The 13,328-nt window shown below is 44.2% G+C and overlaps 1 protein-coding gene across 1 annotated transcript in view; it reads right to left on the bottom strand.

The window, feature by feature from the left end:
• Positions 1–13,328, bottom strand: part of Mtap (methylthioadenosine phosphorylase) — a 41,101-nt gene that overhangs the window by 23,809 nt on the left and 3,964 nt on the right. Inside the window, exons 2-3 of the mRNA XM_005352722.2 lie at positions 5,913–5,999; positions 4,831–4,889 (exon numbers count right to left, since the gene is read on the bottom strand). Coding sequence (XP_005352779.1) covers positions 4,831–4,889; positions 5,913–5,999 — 146 coding nt within the window. The remainder of the gene's footprint in view (positions 1–4,830; positions 4,890–5,912; positions 6,000–13,328) is intronic.

Genomic DNA, 13,328 nt, shown 5'->3' with positions numbered 1-13,328 from the left:
CTTGTAGACCAGGCTGGTCTCGAACTCACAGAGATCCGCCTGCCTCTGCCTCCCAAGTGCTGGGATTAAAGGCGTGCGCCACCACCGCCCGGTTACTTTTTATTTTTTTTTAAAGAAAAATTTATTTAGATTGATTTTTCAATGAACAATGAATTGATTATAATGTGAGTTTTTAATGGGAAAACCTTTGGTCCCACTGACACTTGGGAATGCTACAGAGAGCTACTATTTTGCCCAGGAAGTAAAGATAGGAAGGGAAAGCACAGCTTTCTAGAAGCATGGCAGCATAAACGACAGGTCCAGAAGACACAGCTTTTCCACTGAACATGGCAGGCACATTTCTTAGCTGATAACAGAAAAGAGAAATAAGGAACAAGACTTGGGGACACCAAATGATGCACTGCGGGCACTGTAGCAACAGTGGACAAAAGGGTTTTAAGAAGAGCTGTAGAAAAGGGAACTGGGGGGCGATGGTGGCACACCCTTTATCTAAACTACCTCTGAAGTCTCCATAAGGAGGATGGGGCCCCACGTTGGCTCCTCTATGACTATGATAACACCACTAAGCTAAAAACATCTAAGAACTGCCTTTGAACTACAAACTGCTCAGAATAATCTGAGGTGGCTAGCTGAGATGACTCAGCTTAACAGACTACTCTAGCCAGGACTAGAGACACACCCTACATTTTCCCATTATGTAAAGACTGGACAAAAAAATGATCCAGCTACCTCTCCCAGGACTTGACAATTAACCCACATTTTTCTTTTCAGGATTCCCTAAAGATACCATTGCCCCCAGACAGTAGGAAGTAAATTTAAGAACATGATGTCCACATACTCCCAAGAGGTGGGGTAGGTAGTTTTTGGTCATTCAATGGATTATAGGTATTTGTCATTGTTTAGGGAGGCTAGTTACAAGTTATTATTGGGGTAATGGTCAGAAAAAAGCTAAACAAAGAAAATTAGATTCAAGGCTCTTGTTTTGAAAAGAAAAAAGGGGATATGGATATGACTGGATAAAAGGGTAGATTAAGACAAAAAGGTAGATTGTTGAATCTACTTTAAAAAAAAACTCCTAGTTTATAACCCATTCAACGATGCAATGCAAAATTTCTAGTCCTTGAAAATTATTATTATCAACTGTTCAAGATAATAAAAAAATAAAGGTTTGTAGTTAATCACCTAGTACAATAGAACTTATAATCACATTAGGTATGTTTTCAAGGACAAACAAAGATATATTTTAGATAGACAGGTCATCTTCAAACACTTAAGAGATCTACAGAATAAGGTATTTAAGATATTTCAATAACCTAGGTTCTTTTTTATGACAATGAGACATCTGCTCCTGGCAGCACCAGCCTACTTCAGAGAAGATAATGGGTAAAAAAGAAACTCTATTTGGAGTTTGATGTGGGAGTGTCATATCAATTTGTTGATTTCATTGGTTAATCAATAAAGAAACTGCTTGGCTTGATAGTTTAGAACATAGGTGGGTGGAGTAAACAGAACAGAATGCTGGGAAGTAGAGGAAGTGAGCTCAGATGCCATGCAGCTCCTCTCCAGGGCAGACGTGATGAAGCTCCAACCCAGGATGGACGTAGGCTAGAATCTTCCTGGTAAGCACACCTCGTGGTGCTACACACATTAATAGAAATGGGCCAAGCAGTATTTATATGAATACAGTTTGTGTGTCGTTATTTTGGGGCATAAGCTAGCCAGGCAGCCGGGAGCTGGGTGGCAGGAACGCAGCCCCGCAGCTCCTTCAACAGGAGTTTACTTTCTTTTGTGGTAAAAGTAAGTCACTGGGCAAGAAAATGTCCTTGCCCCAACTGCGGACAGTATGCTGTCCTAATTGGACAAGCAGGACACAAAAGAAAGTGACTGCCAAGCACTGTCAAGACAAGGTGAGATAGCCCCCTCAGAATATCCTGTTTCACAGAAAAGTCTGTTGGATATTCTAGACTGGTAGGCCGAAGATAGATGCCCCAAAGTTGCAGAGGAACTTTGGGTCCAGGCAGTCAGCTGTTTCTGTCATTACTCACATTTTTTGTTAAGTTGCTTGCTCACACTTCCTGCTTACTCGGCTAATATTATTTCTTTCTTGGATCTCTGAGGGAATTGAAGACTAGATAGTTATCATTTTCCTTGTTTACCAGATGTAGAAACCAAGTTATGATAAAAAGTAAATTAGGTACAAGACTTTGGACTCAGCAAAGATAGGATACTTTCTCTGAATTTGTCAAGTGCAAATGGATTAGATGTATTGCCTATATATATATATTCTATATAGTTACTATACTTACTGTATAGTTTTTCTTTTATGTTTTAATAAATAAAGCTTGCCTAAAGATCAGAAGGGCAAAGCTAAGCCACTAGAGGTCAAGCAGTGATGGCACACACCTTTAAACCCAGGATTTGGGAGACAGCAGAAGATGGATCTGTTAGTACAAGACTAACCTGGGCTACACAAGATCAATGCAGAAACAAGTACAGGTGGTGGTGGCCTACACCTTTCTTTAATCCTAGTTCTAGGGAGTCATGCCTTTAGAGGTAGAAGGTAGATATTTCTGAGTTCAAGGCCAGCCAGAGATGCACAGGGAAACTGTCTAGAAAAACAACAAAACAAAAAGACCAACAAAAAAAGGGGAGGGGGAGAGAAGGGAACCATTATTTTACTCAAATGTTCTTTAGACTCTTTCTCTAGATTATATGTTTATGCAAAAAATGTTTTAAACACGTTTCTCAAAGATGTATTCAAAGTTATAGTAAAACATAAAGCATTTCTTCTGTTAAGACTATTATTCACCTCAACTTTCAATTTCCTTAAAGTTAGTGCATTAGTTTTCCAAACATAATAACCTGACATCTTTTTTATAGCTACAAATCAAATAGGCATTACTTTTTCAATGAGTTTATAGGTTAAATGCCACTTCATTAAGATGGTATGCACATCACACCTATGACAAGCCCCATGAGGAATTATTTCTAAACACATCAAAAGGGGCTATGAGATCTCCCACAACTCCCAGAGAACCAAATCCTTGATCTCAGAGATCTAGCTTCCAGAGCTGCAAGAAACCATTTTCTATTTATTTAGGCCTTCAAGCCCTTGACTTCTTCCGGTCTTAGCTCCAATGTCAAAAAGCATCTACCTTAGTCACTGCATTTACACCATACTTACCTACCACACTCATGTTTACTCTAACTGTGTCTATTGGGTGCCCATCTCTACAGCTATAATTTGCCCCCACGATGAAGTAAGCCCTTGTGTGTCTTCCTCAGAAGCACCCATCATGTAAAAAGTTCATTCCGTTGGAAAAACATAGGCATTTGGCTAAAATTATTTATGCACTTGAAACACATAAGCTTGAACCTGCGTATCCACACCCATGGGGGGGACCTCCAGTCAACAGTGTTTAATTTCTAAAATTAATTTTAAAATTCACATTGGTCACATGGCTTCCTTATGTTCTTATAGGCAATATTTCACGGAGCAGCGTACAACTATCTGGGCCCCCTGAAAACTAGGACACGTGATGGTCTAGCACAGTTGCCTCGGTGGAGAGTTTATTTATTGATCTCCGATAAAGCAGAAACGCGCTGCCAGCTATGTCACACAGCCTTATTTTGTGGTGATATCGCCAAGCATCGAAATCAAGGCTTTGGAGTGTGGCCGTTTGGGTTCAAAGCTCTCTTAGATACCTCCCCTGAAGTTACCCAACCCACTAAGAGCTCGGATTTCCCCCTCATGAGTAAAACCTAATGAAGTATCGACCTTCTCTTCAGAGCTGTTAAGTGCGACCTCACTATCATCCTGTTTGTGTTTAAAAAGAATCTGTGATGTCTTCACTTGATAGCAAACTGTGACCCACAGACACTAAGGTTTCCACCCTGAGTTCACAGACAGCCTCTGAGAGAGCAGAAGCCCTTACTATCCAGAGATGCAGGTATTTTCCTGGGACTGGCCTCTAAAGTGCTCAGCAGGTTTTCCAGAAGAAATTAAACATCTGTGTAATTTAAACAATTGTTTTTTCCCCAAGCTTGAAAAAAACAAACACCAACCAACCAACCAAACAAACAAAATACCAGGTTTTCTCTAGCAATGACTACAGGCCAAGGAAGGAGACTTGTAAAAAGGACTGCTTAAAACTACATTTTGGTTTTGCTGGCTCCCAAGAACCAATTTTCCACATGTCCTATATAATCCACATATCTCGTGTGGGTCAGCCTGAGACTTGCTCCCCAACACTAGACTATGTACAGATGTTAGAAGTCCCTCCTGTGACTAGGTAGCTCCTTGCTGACAAGAGAACCTGCTTGTTGTTGCATTAACTGCAGTGGTAGCCACTTGTGGTCAGGGGATTTTCTAACTATGCTGCTTTCTATGCAGCAGCTGACGCCACTAACCCTGTTTAGGGAACAAGGGTATAATAAGCACAAGAGGTATTCGTGTTAGTTCAGGGACCGAGACCTCCTCCCCGAAAAACGTAAGTGCTACTGGACAAGGCTTCGTCACAAACAAAACATCTGATTTATCTGATAATTGGAAGAAAGAAAATTAACAAAGGAAATACTGGAGCTTCTGTGTCAGACAACTGATCCATTTTCCACGCACAAGTGAGGAAAGAGATCCTTGATCTCCTAACTATTTATAATCCAGGCTTGGCCCAGAGCCATCTCAGTAAATAAAGGGACTGCTGTATTCTGACTCTACAGACACATATCTCACACCTACATCAGCACCTATTTCTGGACTTTAAGTTTAAATTCTCCTGTGGCAGTAATATTAAACAACAACAACAAAACTTAAAAAAAAAAAAACATTACCTTGCAAGAAGTACACAATCAACGTTCTTTATCTTCCCCAGAATTAAGGCGTCGGACGGCTTCGTGCAATAAAAAATAAACAGCCACAGTTTAGTATTTTTAAACCAGGTACAATCAGTTCGTTAAACCACAACAAACTGGTGGGAATCTAGCGTTTGAAGATACAGTTTAGGGAAGGAGTTTAGGATTTACTCATCACCATTATCACCCAGAAGTAGTGACCGAGCTCTCCGGCAGCACGGACTCCGCAAGTGTTCCGGGACCCTCTGATGGGGGACCGATCAAACTGACACATGTCAGGGGGTATTGGGAAGGTTTCGGAAATTTATGAGTCAAAAGCTGAAAGGAGAAGAGAGGGCTGTGGGGCACCAATTGAGTGATGGAACCACCTGCTTATGGTAACCAGGCTTCAAGATGGCCACAGGGATGAGCTGAAGTCACAGGGAAAACCCCAGAGCGAACATTATTAAGGAAGCCCGAGAGGCTAAGGGTGAGGTGGGAAAGGACTTGGAAAACCCCAGGTCAGGCTAAGAACTTAGCTGAAAAGGAGGGTTGGGCAGGGATGCAAGTTCTTCTCAGAGGGACAAACGCCAGCCAGTGTTTGGAAGAGGCAATGTGGGGTTACGAATGTAGATAACTCACCCAGCCCGGGCCGAAAAATAAGAGCCTTCCCAATCCTAACATGTGTCCTGGATGCCAGGACTCATCTGGGTCAGAAAATGTCACTTTATAAGGAGTCCTTATGCTACCAGCCACCAGCCTGGGCTAAGTCACCATGGTGTGACCAGGGCTCTAAATTACACACATATTTGAATTTAAAATGAGCATCTTGACTTCTAGCAATGCAAACCCGAGATGTCGCCCGGTGTATGCGAAAGACGTGCCATCAAAACAGCAGCCTTGGGCACCCTTCTGGACAACTCAGCAAGTGAACCCCGCGGCAGCACCGCTGGCCCTCTGCCTGGGCCAGTCTTTCGGTTATCCACACAAAACCAACTGTTCTCGACTTAAAAAAAAAAAAAAAAAAACCAAGCCAGTAATAAGCCATGCCAAAGCCAACACTTGGTCGGCTGGACACTGACCTTGCCAAACGGAGTATCAACATATTTTTCAGTCCTTCCTTCTAAAATTTCTGGATCATCCAAGCCTGTTCCACCAATTATTCCAATCTAAGGGAGAAAAGAGAAAAATAGTAGGTTGTCATATCTGCTTCATTTTAAGGAACTATATTTATCCATATTCACAGGCGCTTTTCCACCCCTACCAAAGCCCAAAAGAAAGCGGTTCTGAAAATGACCGACGAACAGTAAACATTTAAAAGCCCTCTACTAAAGAGAAATAAAGAATCAAAACAGAAAACCTCAAGCAAAACAACAAAACCTGATGGTCTTCTAGATTTGAGAAATAGCCAGACTTAGGCCTCTATTCTCAACAGTGGCGTTATTTACTCCCAACTGAATTACCGATAAAGTTGCTTTTAGGTTAGAAATTGAGCCCAAACATCATTGGAGAAAGATCTTTCTGACCAAGGGTGTTTCTTTACCACATTTACTATGGTGTAAAGAAAGCGTGATACAAAAACTTAGGTCTGCTTATTTGGTAATGGTTCCTTTTTACTATACCACGATACAAAGCAAGCAGTTTTCTTTCTGTGCCACCACGGTCGCAGAACTGGGAGGGAATGCAGGCAAGAGATGAGCGACATGACAAGCCCTCGCTCGTGTGTGTCCTTACTAAGTCAGACTGCTGTTCATGTGCACACAAACACAGCAGACAGTAGCCCACACACTGTCTAATTCAAATGTGCATAAAAATAAGTGATCCAAAGCAGTTATAATTTTCCTGATTATCTAGAAACCCATGCTCTTGGAAAAAGTAGAGAAAGTTAATTAAAAGTTGATCTAGGGTTGGAGAGATGGCAGAGCAATTAAGAGGGTTCCCAGCAACCACATGGTGGCTCACAACCCTCTGCAACTCCAGTTCCAGGAGATCCGACACCTTCTTTTGACCTCTGAGGACATATGTGGTATACAGACACATGTGCAGGCAAGACATCAACGCACATAAAAGGTAAATATAAAAAAACTGAGTTGATCTGATTTGAAGTCTGGGAAACAAACAGGAACAAATACAAAGACAAACAGTAAAGTCTTCACATAAAAAAAAAAAATCAAGCAACATGGGGCTGGAGAGATGGCTCAGAGGTTAAGAGCACCGGCTGCTCTTCCCGAGTTCAATTCCAAGCAGTAACATGTGGCTCACATGTTACTCACAACCATCTGTAATGAGATCTGGTGCCCTCTTCTGGTGTGCAGGCACAATACTCCATACATAATAAACACACAAACATTTTTTTTTAAAAAACCTAAACATTATCATTAGGAAGTTTTTCCTATGAGGACCCCCATAGGAACTAGGATTTAAACAGGTCAATGGCTGGGTATAATGTGGGGCTTTAGGAGAAACCTCATGGAAAACAACCCCAGCACTTCATGAAATGAAAAGGTACAAACATATTGTCACCGAGTCAAATTTCTACAAAGTAAAACAGAACCTCCTAACTCCAGAAAAGAAAGTTCCAAAATAAAGAATTTGTGAGATTTTGCTATAGAAAAGCAGGCCGACTTTCACTTCCTGGTAGCTAAGACAGTTGACATTGGTGCCACCTTGTGGTACATTACTGAAATTACAACAGGTTTTGTATTTCACATCAACTAAACACTAGGTAAAAAAAAATTAACTGATACATTGGTATTTCAAATCAACAACATTTATTTGTTCAATACACTTAAGTTACTTAAATTCTTCAGTTCAACACACACACACACACACACACACACACACACACACACACACACTCAAATCATTATGCTTTACAAACCCCTAGCACTTCTGCTGGTGTGACCTCTCCACTTGATCTTTACATAGCTGGGCCAGCAGACTGTCCATCCCATGTCCTCACAGTGGGCAAGAGAAAGAGCAGCATATGAAATGAACATCACCCGACTCTTCAGGAATTTAGCTACTTGACGCACAAAGGAGGCTGGAAGGCAGGAGGACCCAAAGTTGATGGTTGTCTTCAGCTGTATAGGGGGTTTGCGGCCAGCCTGAGCTATACAACATGATACGAAAACCATCAAACAAATAAAAACTTTCAGACCTTTTACTTAGGACCACTTTGCTCCATCCTTTCAAGATGCTCTGTGGGCCACAGCATCTCAGATTCTGAGGCAACACTGACCCTTCAGGCTTGAAGGTAAAACAGACCTCATTTTGTTGTACAGTCGCCCTCAGCATGAAGCCAGGCTAGCACGGCAGGAAAGCAGCAACCGAACAGGCTGCCTCCTGAAACTCATCCGCCTTTAGTGACCAGCCTGAACTGCAGTCCAAACCCACCCGGCTGCACGATGTCCTTGCGGTAGGTAGCTGGCAGCTCAGCCCTCAGCAAGGAGTAACAGTATCAGAACAAAAGCAAACGACCAAGAAGCTACAGCAATCTACAGACACTGGCTCACACTGTTAATGGAAACCTACACCTCACAGGGAACCAGAGTGGCAATTGAATACAACTGTGATGAGAACCTTGAGGTTCAAATGTGGCCAATGTCACCACCTGCTGGCCGTACAGGCAAAGTACACCTTGATGATGTTCCCAAGTACAACTCAGGCTAGTGCCGGGTTTCATGGGCCCCTGGTTTTCACAGCCACTGTCTCAAACAGGCCCCATGGTATTAGCCCCACTTTACAACTGATGGAAGAGAAGCATCACTGTTTTCCAACGTAAGCACTGTGTGCTAACTCCCAATATCTTCTGGGTTTTTCCAGGAGCTCAGTCTACAGAAAGAGCCACTGTCTCTATGACACAAAGAAACAGGTTTCTTTGGTCAAGTCAAGCTTTGGCCAAAGGTGACAGAGCACACTATAAAACAGACCACACAGAGCCTCTGGATAGCCAGCTGAGCATCTAAGGCGGTGGGGTTCTCAACCTTCCTGATGGTGTGACCCTTAATACAGTTCCTCATGCTGTGGTGACCCTCAACCATAAGATTACTTCCTTGCTACTTCACAACTGTAGTTTTGCTACTACTCTGAATCGTAATATAAATATCTGATATGCAACCCCAGGGGTCATGACCCACAGGTTGAGAAGCACTGGTACAATCCCTCATCTGGGATTTCAGTTCCGCAGCTCTGGTCACCACCAACAAATATGCCAGGTGCTGCTGAATGAAGCCTTCACCACTGCGCCAAGCCGGCTATGTGTGTGGTCTTGTCAAACCCCATAGAACCCAGGAAGTCCAGATTCATGGGGACAAAGAGGTCAAATGTCTCAGCCTGGAAGGTCTGCACAAAACCTGCAAAACGAACCAAAGTGATTACGTCATGGGTAGCTCTAACTCTGGGCCAAATTGTGCCCCAGTCCAAATTTATATGCAGATGTTGTGATGCTCGGTGCTTCGGTGAGTGTATTTGTTAAAGACTCTACAATGCTGACGGGATGACTAGAACTTCTGGATTGTGACGTGTTTATCTAATTATTCTTTATCAATAAAAAAATCGGGAGTCAGATATTGGGGTAAGAACCTGAATGATCAAAGAAGCTGTGGAGAAGCTACCAGTGACCTCCTACCTCTTCTGTGCCTTCCTCAAAAAGGGCCCTGACCCCTCTAAGCCCTGCCTCATTCTTCAGTCCTCCTGAACATCTATGGTTAATTTTGGCCAGCTAGTGGCTAGCTCTGCCCTCTGACTCAAAACCAACTTTATCGTCAGAATGCAATCAAAACATCGTGCAGCTGTAAAGAGCTGGAATGTTGCAGATCCGAAGTTAAATTTCAGCCCACACCTTTGGTTCTCTTGCTCACCTGTGTCTTACCCGATACCCTAGCTACCAGCAGGAGAGGCCTTCTGGAATCTATTCATTCAGCAGACCACTATGTTCTACCAGTTTGAAGCTGAAAATGTCAGACTCTGAGAGACTTCCTGCTCTGCTGTGAGCGGTCGAATCTGAGCTCCCACCAAACGATTCTAAAAATGCCTTGACTTATGTCTTCATTTTATTCTATAATGAAATAAACTTCACAAAACCATTTATACATTTTCTTTGGGGCAACTTAAACCCATGTTCTTAGGACACAGCTCAGCTTACTTCAAATATCTTATATTTTCTTTAAGGATTTTTTATGTCAAAATAAGTGGAAAACGTGGCCATCCAAAATCCCAGGAGGGTTACCACAGAAAAAACCCAACGCTTTTGGCACATTATCTACGACAAGTAGCCTCCAGTACTTGGTACTGAGGTAGTGCCCATTGCTCAGGCTTTCCTGTCTGCTGAGCTCCGTAGAGACAATCCTAGGAACCTAATCCTGGTTTTAGAGTCAGAGAAGCAAGGATGGCCTGGACCATCAGAACAGCCTTGGCTTTAATGTCCCAAGCCTCTAGACACTCTGACGATACACATTTCCCCCTGAAATCAACTACTAGTTTCTGAGGAGCCTTTTCCTCAAAACTCTTCTCAACCCAAGTCTCCTTTGCTTGTGGAACCAGGGCAGGACATGGTCTAAGTTCCCCGCTACTCAGATGATGGTTATCAGTAGCCCCAAATGTCCAAAGTCAGGTCCCAAACTCCGGGGGAACAGATCAATAGGCAAGCCATACACTGTATTCAAGCTTGCGGGTTGTTTCTAGTGTGTGGCTCTGCTTAAAACACAAATTACTAAAATGTGAGCCAGCTGAGGGTGGCCGGCCGGCTTTAAAATGACCCCTTCGCTACTTGGCTGGCTTTCTGTCCATGGGAGACAAACATGTGAGAAAACCCAACCTTGAGGAGAAGTTTACTTTGGCTCTAAGTTTTAGTCTGTGGTCAGCTGGCCCCACAGCTGAGCCTGTGGTGAGGCGGAGTATTTAGGTGCAGGGGACAGATTCGAGCTGCCCAAACCATGGCAGCAAGGAAGCAAAATGGGAAGGTCTGTAGTTCCAATGCCCGCGGTAGCAGCATGCCTTCCATGATTTGACTTCCAGAACGAGGTCGACCTCCTATGCCTTCCATCTCCATAACAGGCTGTAACCTTTATCATGAGGCTTCAAGAGAGATATTTAGGATCCAAACTCTAAGAGCCTTGCCCCCCATGCTTACACCGCAGCCCTCAGAACCAATAAACATTAATTCCATATAAATAAATCAAGATGAGAGGGGAGACTACCCTGGACTATCTGGATGGGTCCTAAATGGACGGCAGAGGGTTCCAATAACAGGAAGTCAAGAGGGAGAAGGTCACGTGATGAGGAGATCGTGACAGTAGGTCTAGTAGACAAGTATGATAGCGTCTCTAGAAGCTACAGAGCCAATGAGTCCTTCCTACCTGAGATCCTGCAAGAGGAGCCAGCCCTACGGACTTTTTGATCTAAGACTCACTATGGACTTGTGCCCCTGGAACTATGAGAACAATTTGTTGTCGTCGGAAGGCACTCAGCTCGAACTAATTCTCCTTGCAGCCACAGAGAAGGAGCACAATGAGAAGGAACCACGTCCACACTTCCCAAAGTTCCCAGATGTCAGTGCTGTCAGCCAGGGAGCGTCTAATCTCCTGGGCTAGTTAGCCCCAGATTGCTAGGCCACAAATTTACAGTTCAGCAGGACTGGACCAAAGCCCAGGACTCTGCATTTCTGACAAGGTGTCAGATGAAGCAGATACACTGCATGGCTCTGAAAACCACTGTGGTGGCCGGGCGGTGGTGGCGCACACCTTTGATCCCAGCACTCGGGAGGCAGAGGCAGGTGGATCTCTGTGAGTTCGAGACCAGCCTGGTCTACAAGAGCTAGTTCCAGGACAGGCTCCAAAGCTACAGAGAAACCCTGTCTCGAAACAAAACAAAACAAAAAAGAAAGAAAAAGAAAAGGGGGAACAAAAAGAGAAAACTACTAAGGTACAGATTAGAATACAGTTAAAGCCACAGCTAAGGATCTGGGGATCATCACATTCAAATACCCACCAGTCTGCTATCTCAGCTCTTCCTATGTGGGTCATAATTACCTTATGGAACCAGGAGAGAAGTCAAACGCACTACGGCATCCTAACAATTCCTGCTCCCTACTCTACCAAGACCAGCAAAGCACACCAGAAGTAACTTCCTCAAGGCAACTCAGGCTCCCTTTTTCCCTGCTTTTCTTTGCAGACAGGTACACCAGGCAGACTCAGGCAGTGGCCCAGGAGGCTTTAACCAAATATGAACTACCTTTCCTGGGGGCATCTGAAGAGCATGCAATGGTTGCCACAGTGATGGCGAGAAGACAGCGTTGGCACTTTGTGGGGAGAGGGTGAGGATGTATTCTGTGTGCTGCAGAGGTTAGGACAGAAGAACTGTGTCACGCACGCTCGGGACGGCTCAAAGGAGGTTTAACGGCCATCTTCCAACCTAGGACACTTGACTTGGTATCACTGTCTGAAGCCCACTAGTGACCTCCAGGGGGGGCATATTCTCTCTCCACCCTTCTAATGCAATTAACATTATTCCCTAATCTCCCAGAGTGGAAGCTAGCCAGAGGCATTACAGATCACCAAAGCAGCTCTCCAGCAACCCCGCCCCCCCCCGAAAGATCTGCTTTGCCTTCCGTACAGTCAAGCATTCCACCAGCACACGGCTGAAGATGGACAATGTTCCCCTAAAGTCTTACACAAAGGCAGCTATTCTCTAGGGCGGCTTCACGTGGCATTAAGACATGCAGGGACCATTAAGACAGTCTCCATTATTTTCTACCCTCCCCAAACCTGGATGCCCCAGCAGCTACCCTGTCACCAGGGTAAAGAGGCCCCTCTTAGCCCTTGCTTTAACCCTGATCAGAAAGGTCAGTAGGAGGAATATTGAAATTACCCTCCCTGCTTTTGTTTGATTCCTCAGCACCTTTGGGGCTGGAAGTCAGACACAGAAGCCACTCTCTCCCTCTTGCTATTCTCCCCACATTGCACCTCCATTCTGCCTGCAGAGCCTCGCCACTTCTATGGCTGCCAGCTGAGACCGGAGCAGAAGGGCCATGGCTTGTGGCCAGATGTAGTCCCTGGTCCAGTACAGGCCATTCTGTACGGAGCAGCCAGGCAACCACTTCAAAATATAAACCAGATGCTACCACTCTCCTCAGAGCCCTTAAGTGGCTTCCACAGCATTTAGGATCAAATCTGAATTCTTCTTGTATTTTGGAATAGGGTCTTACTATGCAGCCAAGGTTGGGCGGGAACTCAGTATGCAGACCAGGCTGACTTCCAACTCAGAGATCTGCCTGTGCTGGCCTCTGCCTTGGGGTGCTGGGTTTAAAGGCAATTGTAAATCCAAATTCTTTATCATGGTTTAGATCCCGAAGGCCCGCACCCAGAGAATCCTCATAATCACAAGAGCAGGGTTTCTATTTCGAGGCCACCATGCCGAGTTCTTCCCCAGACCTTCCCAAGTCCTGGCTAGCCACCACAATCTCAGGTTCTTTATCACTATTTCAACTATGGGCCTGT

The sequence above is a fragment of the Microtus ochrogaster genome, chromosome 10, assembly GCF_000317375.1.
Source record: "Microtus ochrogaster isolate Prairie Vole_2 chromosome 10, MicOch1.0, whole genome shotgun sequence".
Taxonomy (NCBI): domain Eukaryota; kingdom Metazoa; phylum Chordata; class Mammalia; order Rodentia; family Cricetidae; genus Microtus; species Microtus ochrogaster.
This window is presented reverse-complemented; position numbering and strand designations above follow the sequence as displayed.